Source organism: Schistocerca piceifrons, chromosome 2 (genome assembly GCF_021461385.2).
Source record: "Schistocerca piceifrons isolate TAMUIC-IGC-003096 chromosome 2, iqSchPice1.1, whole genome shotgun sequence".
Lineage (NCBI taxonomy): Eukaryota > Metazoa > Arthropoda > Insecta > Orthoptera > Acrididae > Schistocerca > Schistocerca piceifrons.
The window spans coordinates 694197627-694210740 of NC_060139.1; the positions used below are offsets into that span (position 1 = coordinate 694197627).

Sequence of the window (13114 nt, forward strand, 5' to 3'; positions counted from 1 at the left end):
TAGAGGGATATGAACTGGAACAGTCACGTAGACTCAGGCGTAGGGGAAACAGGTGGCAGGCTTCGGTTCATGAATAGAATAATAGGGAAATATAATCACTATACAAAGTAGTCTGCTTACAAAATAACCATGTAACTCATCATAGAATATTGCTCAAGTGTATGGGGCCCGCACCAAATAGGGCTAATTGGGGATAATGTACGTATACAAAGAAGGGTAGCACGAAAGGTCACTGATTTGTTTCAACCATGCGAAAGTGTCATGAGATGCAAAAGAAACTGATGTGGAAGATGCATCAAAATGAACGAAGACTATCTGAATAAAGCCTAATTACAAACTTTCAAGAACCAATATTAAATGATAAATCCAACTCCCCAGGAACCCTAAACCCCCCCCCCCCCTCCACCATAGGGGTCGCGAGGATAAGACAGATTAATTACAGCGCACACAGAGGCGTTGAAAAATCATTCTTCTCGCGCTCCATACAGGATTTTAAAGGGCTATTCGCAATGAAGTTCTCAGGCAGGAAATACATGTGCCGCTAAACGCACCTACAAAATTGTATTACGCTACCGCGCATAGTTCAGGAGATATCATAAATAGTGAGATGTGTGAAAAACTGCCGCATCGTGCATGATCTTTAAATTTATCACTTATTTTCTTATCTATAAGCAACATATTTCTCAGACAGTATTCACACATGCCGCTAAATGTATCTACAAAAATATGTCATTGTATGACGTATTGATCAATAGATATGACTTCAGAAACACTGAAATGCTTGAAAAAATGTCGAATCATGCATGAAGTTTTAACAGATTTATTCTTTACTATTAAGATACTCCTACAGTCCAGTCAAGGAAATCTCTGACACCTGGCAGCGCTTTTGAGAGCTTTCAACTGCCAAGCGCAGTCGGCTATAGGCGCAAACAATAGTGCCTATAGAGATATGAAGAGGCTTGCCATAGAAACGTTTACAAAAAAGCGTTGTAGGCACACGAAGCAACTGCGTCCAGTTGCCTGGACATGGAACTATAAATATCGTTTATAATCATGTTCTGAGTTAAATAAACATTGCAGATAAATTATATTTTGCATACTATGTTTCTTGACTTGGCTGCTGTACTTCTACATTTTAAATTACGTGGATTTCTTTGTATGACTGTTTCATAATTCCTAAGGTGTTTTCACGGATTCATGCAAACACAGTTCATTTTTTTGTTTCTAAAAGAAATTTGGCAAAATAAATACCCCGAGCAAAGTCGGATTTGTCAGCTAGTTGGATTATAACGTACACTCTGGGCAGATATAGACACCGATCAGAAATTAGTTAAAAGGAATCGTCCAAAGGAATTCATGAACAAAGAAGTAGAATGTAAAATACTGAGCAATGGTGAAATGCGTTTGAAGTTCTCTCAGGCTGTAAATAAATCGATAATGAGTACCACAACGGGCGGTCCAGTTGAATAAGAATGGACATCTCTATAAATGGCGAACATAGAAGTTGAATATGTTGGTACAACAAAGGTAACAGCGTAGGAACCTCGGATAGCAGAAAAAATACTGCCGATGATCGACGAAAAAACGGAGTACAAAAATGTTCAGGAAGAGGCATTCACACAGTAATATAAGTCACTTAGTAACGAAAGAAATATGCGGTGCAACGAAGCGGAAGCGCAACGGCAGCAGGAAAAATGTGAAAGTATCGAAAAGGAAATGTTCGTCGAAAGAACAATCAGCATGTAGACCAGTCGAAACAGTTCTGGTGGAATTAAAAGCAAAGGAGTCAACATTAAGAGTGTTAAACGCGTAAGAGAGAGAGAGAGAGAGATTAGATGGGATGAGTACACTGAGGGTGTGTATGAGGGGAAGGATTAATCTTATTACGCGGAAGAATAAATAGAAGTCGATATGGAAGACATAGTGGATCCAGTATCAGAATTTAATAGAGCTTCAGAAGACATGTGATCAAATAAGGTAGAAGGCATAGAGAGCATTGCTGGTTTGGTGAGTAGACCTACCACCAGACTTCCAAGAAGACATTCTCTACACAATACCGAAGGTGGCAAGGTGTGAGAACTATCACACAATCAGCTTAACAACTCATGCAACCATGTTGATAATAAGAATAATATAAAGAAGAATAGGAAAGAAAATTGAGGATCTACTGGTTGATAATCAGTTTGACTTTAAGAAAGGGTGATGCAATTGTGAAGTTGCGCTTGATAACGGAAGTAAGACATAAGAAAAATCACGACGCGTTATAGGATTTGTCGACCTAGAAAAACCGTTCGAGTGCAAAATAAAGTATAATGTTCGAAATTCGTGGGAAAATACGTATAAGCTATATGCAAACACAGGTAACATATAAGAGCGGAAAAAAGAACAAAGTGCTTGGATTAGAAAATGTTTCGGAAAGGGAGGATGTCTTTCGCTCCTACTCTTCAATCTGTGCATCGAAGAAGCAACTACGGAAATAAACGTTCAGGAGCGGGGTTAAAATTTAGGATGATAACGTTCGTTGATGAAAACGGTATCTCCAATGAAAGTGAGGAAGAACTGCAGGATCTGTTGAGCGGAAGGTCTAACGAGTACACACTATGGATTGAGAATAAATCGAATAAAGGTGAAAGCAATGAGGAAAAGCATAAACTTGATAAAAGGCGACGATGAAGTAGACGAAATGAAGGATTTCTCTTATCTTGAAAGCAAAGTAATCCACGACGGACAAAGCAAGAAACACCTAATAAGCAGACTAGTATATCAGAGAGGACATTTCTGACTAAGAGAAGTCTGCTAGTATCAAGTATCAAACATCGGGCTTAATCTGAAGAAGAAATTTCTGAGACAGTACGTTTGGAGCACAGCATTGCATGGAAGTCAGTCATGACGAGGAAACAGGAAAAGAAGGGATTCAAAGCGTCTGAAATGTGGTTTGGAGGAGGAGCTCTCCACAGAACCAGCGAGGAGAGGAACATATGGAATACAATGACAACAAGAACATACAGAACGATGGGACATGTGTTAGGACATCAGGGAGTAAGTTCAGTGGTCCATGAGGGAGATGTAGAGGGTAAAAGCTGTAGGGGTGGCCAGAGATTGGAATACAGCCATCAAATAAACGAGGACGTTGGGTGTAAGAGGGTGGTACAGGGGTAGTCAGAAGACAGACGTCCGGTCTGTTCAGAGTGGAGTTACAAACAACGAATGTGTTTCTCCACAGGATTTATCACCTCAAAACTTAGCGAAAAACGCGCTTGACTGCAATCACTGATATTTACAGCGCGCAGAAACCTTCTGTTCAGCTGGTGATATCGTGATCTTGACTGAGGTTACCAACACTGGCATCTAGAGACGTTTTTACAAAACTCTAGCCATTCCCGCTGGAGCAACGAACATTTCCTTCCCGAAATGGCTGTTATGTCGTATTTTATAACGTTTTATAATTGGATCACGTAGGGATTGCAGTAACATAGTGAAACAACTGTAAAGATCCATTAATATTTAGCCTGTTTTGTTAAAACTGTGCATCAATAAATACAAACAAATGCGTAAATAATAGCGCAAGGTAGGACTATATAGGACCATTGAAAAGACTGATTGCAATAGTTCCTTCTTTCTGCTGCATTTTTGACGCTCAACCAGCTGTTGATGTGTTAAGAAAATTCTAATAGTCGGTCCTCATTTCTAGTATGTAGCTACAAGTTTCGATTGTTTCTAATCATTATCAAGCACTTGAAGTTTCTCAGTTTTCGTGGAAACAAACATGACTTTTCATCCCTATATAACGCTCGTGTTTTTTATGTTATGTAGAGTGAGATGGTACATCATATATGTTCCCACAAAAACACTGTATTTGAACATTTTTTGCTTGTTTATGATTAGTAACTATTGAAATTGTTAGCAATAATAGATTTTCATAGCAGCTGACTGTGTGAAAGGCTGCAGTCAGTCAACCGTCCACGTGATTTTGTAGTTTTAGCAGGATCTGAAGAATGTGTTTCCTCATATTTTTATCGCGCCAGGTGACGGAATATCACGCTGGGAGCTTATGGATTGAAATTTCATCTTCATTTTCATTACGTTCGATATTCAGCACCGCATGTAACTTTAACAATCTTTCCTAGACCTTGATGATTACTGGATTGTATGAAAGTGGATATAATTGCACACGTATGTACGTTGGTAAATTCAGGCGGACTTCGTTGGCTCAGCTTTGTAGCAGTATCTGGAAACGGTCGCTGAGTTTACTCTTTCTAAGCTGGCTTGGGACGCCAGTTCAGCGGGGCGTCTGTCTGCCTGGTCATTCTTAACCCACGGCCTCCCGAACCGTTCCTTCAGACCCATGGGCAAGGCAATCGTTTGTTCAAATTACTTGTTGAACCGTTGGAAAATTTTGAGCAAAGGAACCTGCCGTTGTCTCTCTTATCTTCTGGTTAGAGGAAACGCCTGGCACCACTGAAAAATTCCCCTTATCGATCGGTCCTTTCGCTCTCTGTGCACCGAGGCGAACTACGTTGGATTCAGTGCAGAATTTGTCAGTCGCTGTTCTGGGGTCTGGTGAGCGTGACGTGCTGCTTCTGTGAGCACTTGGAAGGTGATTTTGGATGGGAGTCACTTCAGACTTTCGTGTTACGACCTTTATATAATTTTTAAAGTCACTGGTGAGTACCATTATAGGGATCTCGCCGGTGGTAACTTTGTTATCGTAGAACTGGATTCAGATGGGGCCAACTTCGTTCTTTATCCGGTCGAGATTCATCCCACGCATCGTGATCTAGATTTAGTTTCGGCCTTTTCTCGTTCAGAGTCACAACCTAGTCTTGATGACTCAAACATTACAAGAAAATGGTGAATTTTGCTTTCGGTAATTTTATGAGTGTTTGAATCTTCGTGCATCTAATTTGTGCATCTATGTTGTGTCCCCTAGTTAACGTAATCACCGCTGAATAATATGATTAATATAATGACAACAGTTTCCCTCTACAGAACCATAGTCTTGGGAGTTTATACGTGTTGAATGTGTACTGAACTTGAGAGTGCACTACATTTTGTGAATAAATGTCAACATGGAATTAACTTAATTCGTTAAAAGTTTCCCAACGTGCATAAAAGCACGCCATTCAACCCCCTGTGACCATTAACCTCGTTTACCATGTATGAAAAACATAGTACTAAGCAGATTAAAACTGTGTGCCGGGCCGAGATCGGACTCGGGACCTTTGCCTTTCGCGGGCAAGTGCTCTGCCAACTGAGCTACCCAAGCACGATTCACGACGCGTCCTCACAGTTTCAGTCCTGTCAGTACCTCATCTCCTACCTTCCAAACTTTTCAGAAGCTCTTCTGCGAACCTTGTAGAAGAGGTTCGCAGATGAGCTTCTGTGAATTTTGGAAGGTAGCAGACGAGGTACTGGCAGAATTGAAACTGTGAGGACGGGTCGTGAGTCGTGCTTGGGTAGCTCAGTTGGTAGAGCACTTGCCCGCGAAAGGCAAACGTCCCGAGTTCGAGTCTCGGTCTGGCACACAGTTTTAATCTGCCACGAAGTTTCATATCAGCGCACACTCCGCTGCAGAATGAAAATCTCATCGTGAATACTACTCAGCATTTAGTGAAGTTCACTCCCTGATCGGTCGATCAGAAATCCATTTGTTGAAAATTTCCATTGTGTGGTTTCTTTCTAGTAGAACATAAGGCCCAATTAATGTTTACGTGACTTCAGAAGACTTGGCATTCAGTGGAAGTTAGAGAATGACAAGTACTGTTTTACTGAATAGGAAATTCCTGTCTACGAAAAAGTATTTGTTACGTGGCCAAAGTTCGTTTCACCAGAGATCCAGTTACCAGTATTTAAATGTTTCCATTATTTTATAAAGAGGGGTCGGTTTTTAGTGGTACAGCTCCAAAAAGGTCAGAGTTCCTAGTAACTGACGGAAGGCCATCGAGTAGAAGAGAGCATTCCCCAAGTAAGTGTTATGGGTCCTCTGTTGTTCCTGACCTATGACTTACATAAACGACATAGCAGATAATCTGAGCAACCCTCTTAGATTGTTCGTAGATGATGCTGTCATTTACCGTCTTCTTAAGTTATCAGATGATCAAAACCAATTGCAAAATGATTTAGACTAGTTATCTGTATGTTGCGAAAAGCGGCAATCGACACTAAAAAAAACTATGAACTGATCCACATGAGTATTAAACGAAATCCGCTAAATTTCGGTTAGACCATAAATCACACAAATTTAAAGGCTGTAAATTCAACTTAATGCATAGGGATTATAATACGAATAACTTAAACTGGAACTATAACGTAGACAATGTTGCGGAAAAAGGAAACCAAAGAATTCGATTTATTGGCAAAACACTTACAAAATGTAGCAGGTCTACTAGAGAGAGTGCGTAGAATAAGTTTGTCCGTCCTCTCCTGCAGTACTGCTGTGCGGTGCGGAATCCGCACCAGATGCAATTGACAGAGAACTTCGAAAAGGTTCGAAGAAGGGCAGCTCGTTTTGTATTATCGCGAAATAGGGGACAGAGTGTCACGTATATGATACAGAAATTGGGTCTGAAACCGTTAAAACTAAGTTTTTTTTCATTGTGGAAGGATCTTCCCGCAAAATTAAAAAAAAAATACTTTCTCCTCCCATTGCGAAAATATTCTGTTGTCGCCTACGTACGTAGGGAGAAATGCTAAAGTAAGAGATGTCAGAGCTCGCACATAAAGACTCACGCGCTCATTTTTAAAGCGCACCGTTGAAGAGTGGCACGTTAGAGAAATAACTCGAAGGTGCTTCAACGAATCCTCTGCTAGGCATTAATTGTGAATTTCAGGGTAATGAAGTAGATGTAGATGAACTTGATTTTAGACAAATGTATGCGAGCTGTTGAGCAACTACCACAGAATATACGGGTTTTATCAAAAAGAATGAGCCTATTTAAAAAAAATCGTAACTATTATGTTATTGCCGGCCGGTGTGCCGTGCGTTTCTAGGCGGTTGAGTCTGGAACCGCGTGGCCGCTACGGTCGCAGGTTCGAATCCTTCCTCGGGCATGGATGTGTGTGATGTACTTAGGTTGGTTAGGTTTAAGTAGTTCTAAGTTCTAGGGGACTGATGACCACAGATGTTAAGTCCCATAGTGCTCAGAGCCATATTATGTTATTTGAGATACGTACGTGAACAACGTACTGTAGTAACGAGCAAACTCTCGAGTTTTACATGGTTTCTGCAAGGTAGCGGCAGTGTGCGCCCACTTCAGTTCCAGTAAAAATGGTGTCAGGACAACAGAAAGCGTGTTGTGTTCTACGTTTTGCGCGTTGCAGGATAGTAATAGCTGTTCAGCGCGACTTCCGTACTAGGTGTGATGTGGATCCTCCTACAGCACAGAGCATTAGACGAGAAACAGGTTGTTGGTGTAAAGGCTAATTGCCAGGTCGTCCCCGAATGTCTGACACAGAGGCCGAACTCATCCGCCATAATTTCACAAGCAGTCCGCAGAAATCCGCCCGCCCTGCAGCTCGACAGCTCAACATGCCACCAATGTCCGTTTGGCGTGTGTTGCGTAGACATTAACACATGACACCACACAAAATTCAGCTACTGTAAGCTCTTCGTGAAGGTGACAGACATCAACGTGTAGAGTTCTGTAATTTAGTTCTTGACTAGACGGAAGATGACAGTTTTCTTCCACGCTTAGTTTTTAGTGACGAGGTAACATTCCATTTAATTGGATAGGCGAACCGGCGTAATGTGAGAATATGGAAAACGGAACAACCCCATGCAGTTGGACAACATGAGAGGGAGTCTCCAAAATTTAATATGTTTTTATGGAAAAAGGTGTACAGTCCATTTTTCTTTGCCGAGAACAGTGTTACAGGAAGCACATATCTCGATATACTTGAGAAGTTTCTCTTCCCACAGTTGGAGACTGACTCAAACGGCTTCATTTACCAAGAGGATGGAGCACCGCCACACTGGCATCTGGAAGTACGGAGATTTTATTACTCAACAATGGATAGGTCATACTTGTCCAAATGATTCAGCTTTACATTACTGGCCACCAAATTCACGGGACCTGATTGTGTCTGATTATTTCTAGTGGAGGTTTAAGAAAGACTCTGTTTATGTACCTCCGTTACCAACAACAGTGAATGAACTGAGACATCGCATAACAACAGCTGCGGAAGCTGTAGCTCAAAGACATGCTCGCTGCACTGTGGTAACAGTTGGAATATCGCACTGACATATGCCATACATCTCAAGGGGAGCATATTAAAAAGATATGAAAAAAATATGAAAAAAACTTTTTGTGTTTCCCGTTCATGAAACAACAAAATTCATTGTATATGTTTATTAGTTTCAGAAATATAGATGTCCTAAATCGGATGATTCTTTTTGATACACCCTGTATTTAAAATGTTAAGAAGTGTTCCGAAATTTCTGAGTGAAAAGTGGCAATTGGCACTGAATAAAGAAAAGTGCGAGATCATCTACATGGGTACTAAAAGAAATCCGATAAATTTTGGGTATGCGATAAATCGCACAAATCTAACGCCTGTCAATTCGACTAAATACCTAGGAATTACAATTACGAGCAACTTAAATTGGAAAGACCACATAGATCGTATTGTGGAGAAGGCGAAACAAAGATTGCGCTTTGTTGGCAGAGCACTTAGAAGATGCGACAAACCCACTAAAGAGACAGCCTACATTACACTTGTCCGTCCTCTGCTGGAATACTGTTACGCGGTGTGGGATTCTTACCATGTAGGATTGACGGACGACACCGAAAAAGTGCAAAGAAGGGCAGCTCGTTTCGTGTTATCGCACAATAGGAGTGAGAGTGTCACTGATACGATACGCGAGTTGGGGTGGCAGTCACTGAAACAAAGGCGGTTTTCTTTGCGGCGAGATCTATTTTGAAATTTCAATCACCAACTTTCTTTTCCGATAGCGAAAATATTTTGTTGACACCCAGCTACGCAGGGAGAAATGGTCATCATAATAAAATAAGAGAAATCAGAGCTCGAACGGCAAGATTTAGGTGTTCATTTTTCCCACGCGAGTGGAATGGTAGAGAAGTAGTATGAAAATGGTTCGATGAACCCTCTGCCAGGCACTTGAGTGTGAATTTCAGAGTAACCATGTACATGTAGATTATAGGAATAAAACTAACTACAGATTTGCCTAGTGTAATCAGCTAACATACCTCGTCCTCCTGTTCCTGGTTGTTGTTGTCGTCGTGGTTGTTGTTGTTATTGTTGTTGTTATTATTATTGTTGTTGTTGTTATTGTTGCAGGCCTCGTTGTCGTCGTCGTCGACCTCGGGCTCCGGCTCCGGTTCCGGCTCGACCTCGTCGGCCGACGAGTCGTCGCCGTCGGCGCCCGGGGAGCGCGCGAGCCGGCGCGCCAGGTGCTGGAAGCCCGGGTAGTTGGGGTTGGCGAAGCCGCGCGCGGGCGCAGACGGCGGCCGGCAGTTACCGTCGTCGCTGCTCACCGAGCCCACGTCGCTGTAGTCGTCGCTGTCGTCGGCGTAGCAGGCGCGTCCCAGCCGCCGCCCTCCGCCGCTGCTGCTCGTGCTCGTGCTCGTCACGCTCAGCACGCTGCCCTCCTCGCCGCACGCCTCGCTGTCGTGGCCCGCGCCGTACGAACTGCTGCTCTGAGCTCCGGGGTCTGCAACGTACCAGCAGGCAGGCGTGTCTTACGTGTCGGGATTCTTACCGTGCACCTATCTGCTTGCCTTTTTTTTATAGTGGTCTTCTTTTGTATTCTTTATTGTTATTTCACACCAGCCCCTCCGCCTCATATGGGCATGAGGGTGGAGGGAGGGCTGATAGCGGATACAATTTACCGCTTTTCAGCCACATGACAGTAAAACTTTTGGAAAACGTAGTATAAAAACTCATGCAAGGTGATTTACAAAAATGAATGTCTTGCACAATAAAAAGACGGTCATCAGTTGCGTAAATTATTATAAAATATAATATAATATATAAAAATATTCCATTACAACTACTGACACCCTTGGGGGAGCCAGGCCTAACAAAACTCTAGCATCTAGTGAGCAAGATGTATGAGACAGGCGAAATACCCTCAGACTTAAAAAGAATATAATAATTCCAGTCCCAAAGAAAGCAGGTGTTGACAGATGTGAAAATTAACGAACGATCAGTTTAATAAGCCACGGTTGCAAAATACTAACACCAATTCTTTACAGACGAATGGAAAAACTGGTAGAAGCCGACCTTGGGAAAGATCAGTTTGGATTCCGTAGAAATGTTGGAACACGTGAGGCAATACTGACCATACGACTTATCTTAGAAGCTAGATTAAGGAAAGGCAAACCTACGTTTCCAGCAGTTGTACACTTAGAGAAAGCTTTTGATAATGTTGACTGGAATACTCTCTTTCAAATTCTGAAGGTGACAGGGGTAAAATATAGGGAGCGAAAGGCTATTTACAATTTGTATAGAAGCCAAATGGCAATTATAAGAGTTGAGTGGCATGAAAGGGAAGCAGTGGTTGGGAAGGGAGTGAGACAGGGTTGTAGCCTCTCCCCGATGTTATTCAATCTGTATATTGAGCAAGCAGGAAAGGAAACAAAAAAAAAATTCGGAGTGGGTATTAAAATCCATGGAGAAGAAATAAAAACTTTGAGGTTCGCCGATGACATTGTAATTCCGTCAGAGACAGCAAAGGACCTAAAGAGCAGCTGAACGCAATTGACAGTGTCTTGAAAGGAGGATATAAGATGAACATCAACAAAAGCAAAACGAGGATAATGGAATGTAGTCGAATTTAATCGGGTGATGCTGCGGGAATTACGTTAGGAAATGAGACGCTTAAAGTAGTAAATGAGTTTTGCTATTTGGGGAGCGAAATAACTGATAATGGTCGAAGTAGAGATGATATAAAACGTAGACTGGCAATGGCAAGGAAACGTTTCTGAAGAAGATCTACCTATCCAATCTTCAGCATTCTTCTGTAGCACCACATTTCGGAAGCTTCTGCTCTCTTCTTGTCTAAACTATTTATCGTCCACGTTTCACTTCCATACATGGCTACACTCCATACAAATACTTTCAGAAACGACTTCCTGACATTTAAATCTGTACTTGATGTTAACAAATTTTTCTTCTTCAGAAACGCTTTCCTTGCCATGGCCAGTCTACATTTTATATCCTCTCTACTTCGACCATCATCAGTTATTTTGCTCCCCAAATAGCAAAACTTCTTTACTACTTTAAGCGTCTCATTTCCTAACGTAATTCCTGCAGCATCACCCGATTTAATTCGACTACATTCCATTATCCTCGTTTTGCTTTTGTTGATGTTCATTTTATACCGGTTGCAGTAGGTACTGGGAGATGAAGAAGCTTGCACAGGATAGAGTAGCATGGAGAGCTGCATCAAACCAGTCTCAGGACTGAAGACCACAACAACAACACATTTTATACCCTCCTTTCAAGACACTGTCCATTCCGTTCAGCTGCTCTTCCAAGTCCTTTGCTGTCTCTGACATAATTACAATGTCATCGGCGAACCTCAAAGTTTTTATTTCTTCTCCATGGATTTTAATACGTACTCCGAACTTTTCTTTTGTCTCCTTTACTGCTTGCTCAATATACATATTGAATAACATCTGAGATTGGCTACCACCCTGTCTCACTCCCTTCCCAACCACTGCTTCCCTTTCATACCCCTCGTCTCATAACTGCCATCTGCTTTCTGTACAAATTGTAAATAGCCTTTCGATCCCTGTATTTTACCCCTGCCACCTTCAGAATTTGAAAGAGAGTATTCCAATCAACTTTGTCAAAAGCTTTCTCTATGTCTACAAATGCTAGAAACGTAGGTTTGCCTTTCCTTAATCTTTCTTCTAAGATAAGTCGTAGGGCCAGTATTGCTTACGTGTTCCAACATTTCTACGGAATCCAAACTGATCTTCCCCGAGGTGGGCTTCTATCAGTTTTTCCATTCGTCTGTAAAGAATTAGCGTTAGTATTTCGCCGCTGTGACTTATTAAACTGATACTTCGGTAATTTTCACATCTGTCAACACCTGCTTTCTTTGGAACTGGAATTATCATATTTTTCTGTAAGTCCGAGGGTATTTCGCCTGTCTCATACATCTTGCTCACCAGATGGTAGAGTTTTGTCAGGACTGGCTCTCCCAAGGCTGTCAGTAATTCTGAAGGAATGTTGTCTACTCCGGGGGCCTTGTTTCGGCTCAGGTCTTTCTGTGCTCTGTCAAACTCTTCACGCAATATCATGTCTCCTATTTCATCTTCATCTACATCCTCTTCCATTTCCATAATATTGTCTTCAAGTACATCGCGCTTGTATAGACCCTCTATATACTCCTTCCACCTTTCTGCTTTTCTCCTTTCATCAATTAAATTCTCGTATTTTTACCTACTTGATCCTCTGCTGTCTTCACTATTGCATCCCCCAAACTACTTCTACTGTATTTCTTTCCCCCATTCCCTTGTTTGCTTAGAACCGGGTTTCCATCAAAGCTCTTGATATTCATGCACGTGGTTCTCCTTTCTCCAAAGGTGTCTTTAATTTTCCTGTAGGCAGTATCTATCTTACCCCTAGTGAGATAAGCCTCTACATTCTTACATTTGTCCTCTAGCCATGCCTGCTTAGCCATTTTGCACTTCCTGTCGATCTCATTTTTGAGACGTTTGTATTACTTTTTGCCTGCTTCATTTACCGCATTCCTATATTTTCTCCTTTCATCAGTTAAATTCTATATTTCTTCTGTTGCCCAAGGGTTTCTACTACCGTCGTATTTTTACCTATTTGATACTCTGCTGCCTCAAAGCTACCCATTCTTCTTCTACTGTATTTCTTTTCCCCATTCCTGTCAGCTGTTCCCTTATGCTCTCCCTGAAACTCTGTACAACCTCTGGTTCTTTCAGTTTATCCAGGTCCCATCTCCTTTAATTCCCACCTTTTTGCAGTTCCTTCAGGTTTAATTTACAATTCATAACCAATAGATTGTGGTCAGAGTCCACATCTGCACCTGGAAATGACTTACAATTTAAAACCTGGTTCCTAAATCTCTGTCTTACCATTATATAATCTATCTAATATCTTCTAGTATCTCCAG

The 13114-nt window shown here is 41.7% G+C and overlaps 1 protein-coding gene across 1 annotated transcript in view; it reads right to left on the bottom strand.

The window, feature by feature from the left end:
- The window catches only part of LOC124775754 (schwannomin-interacting protein 1 homolog), an 810951-nt gene that overhangs the window by 485929 nt on the left and 311908 nt on the right, over nt 1-13114 (bottom strand). Inside the window, exon 5 of the mRNA XM_047250583.1 lies at nt 9207-9670. Coding sequence (XP_047106539.1) covers nt 9207-9670 — 464 coding nt within the window. The remainder of the gene's footprint in view (nt 1-9206; nt 9671-13114) is intronic.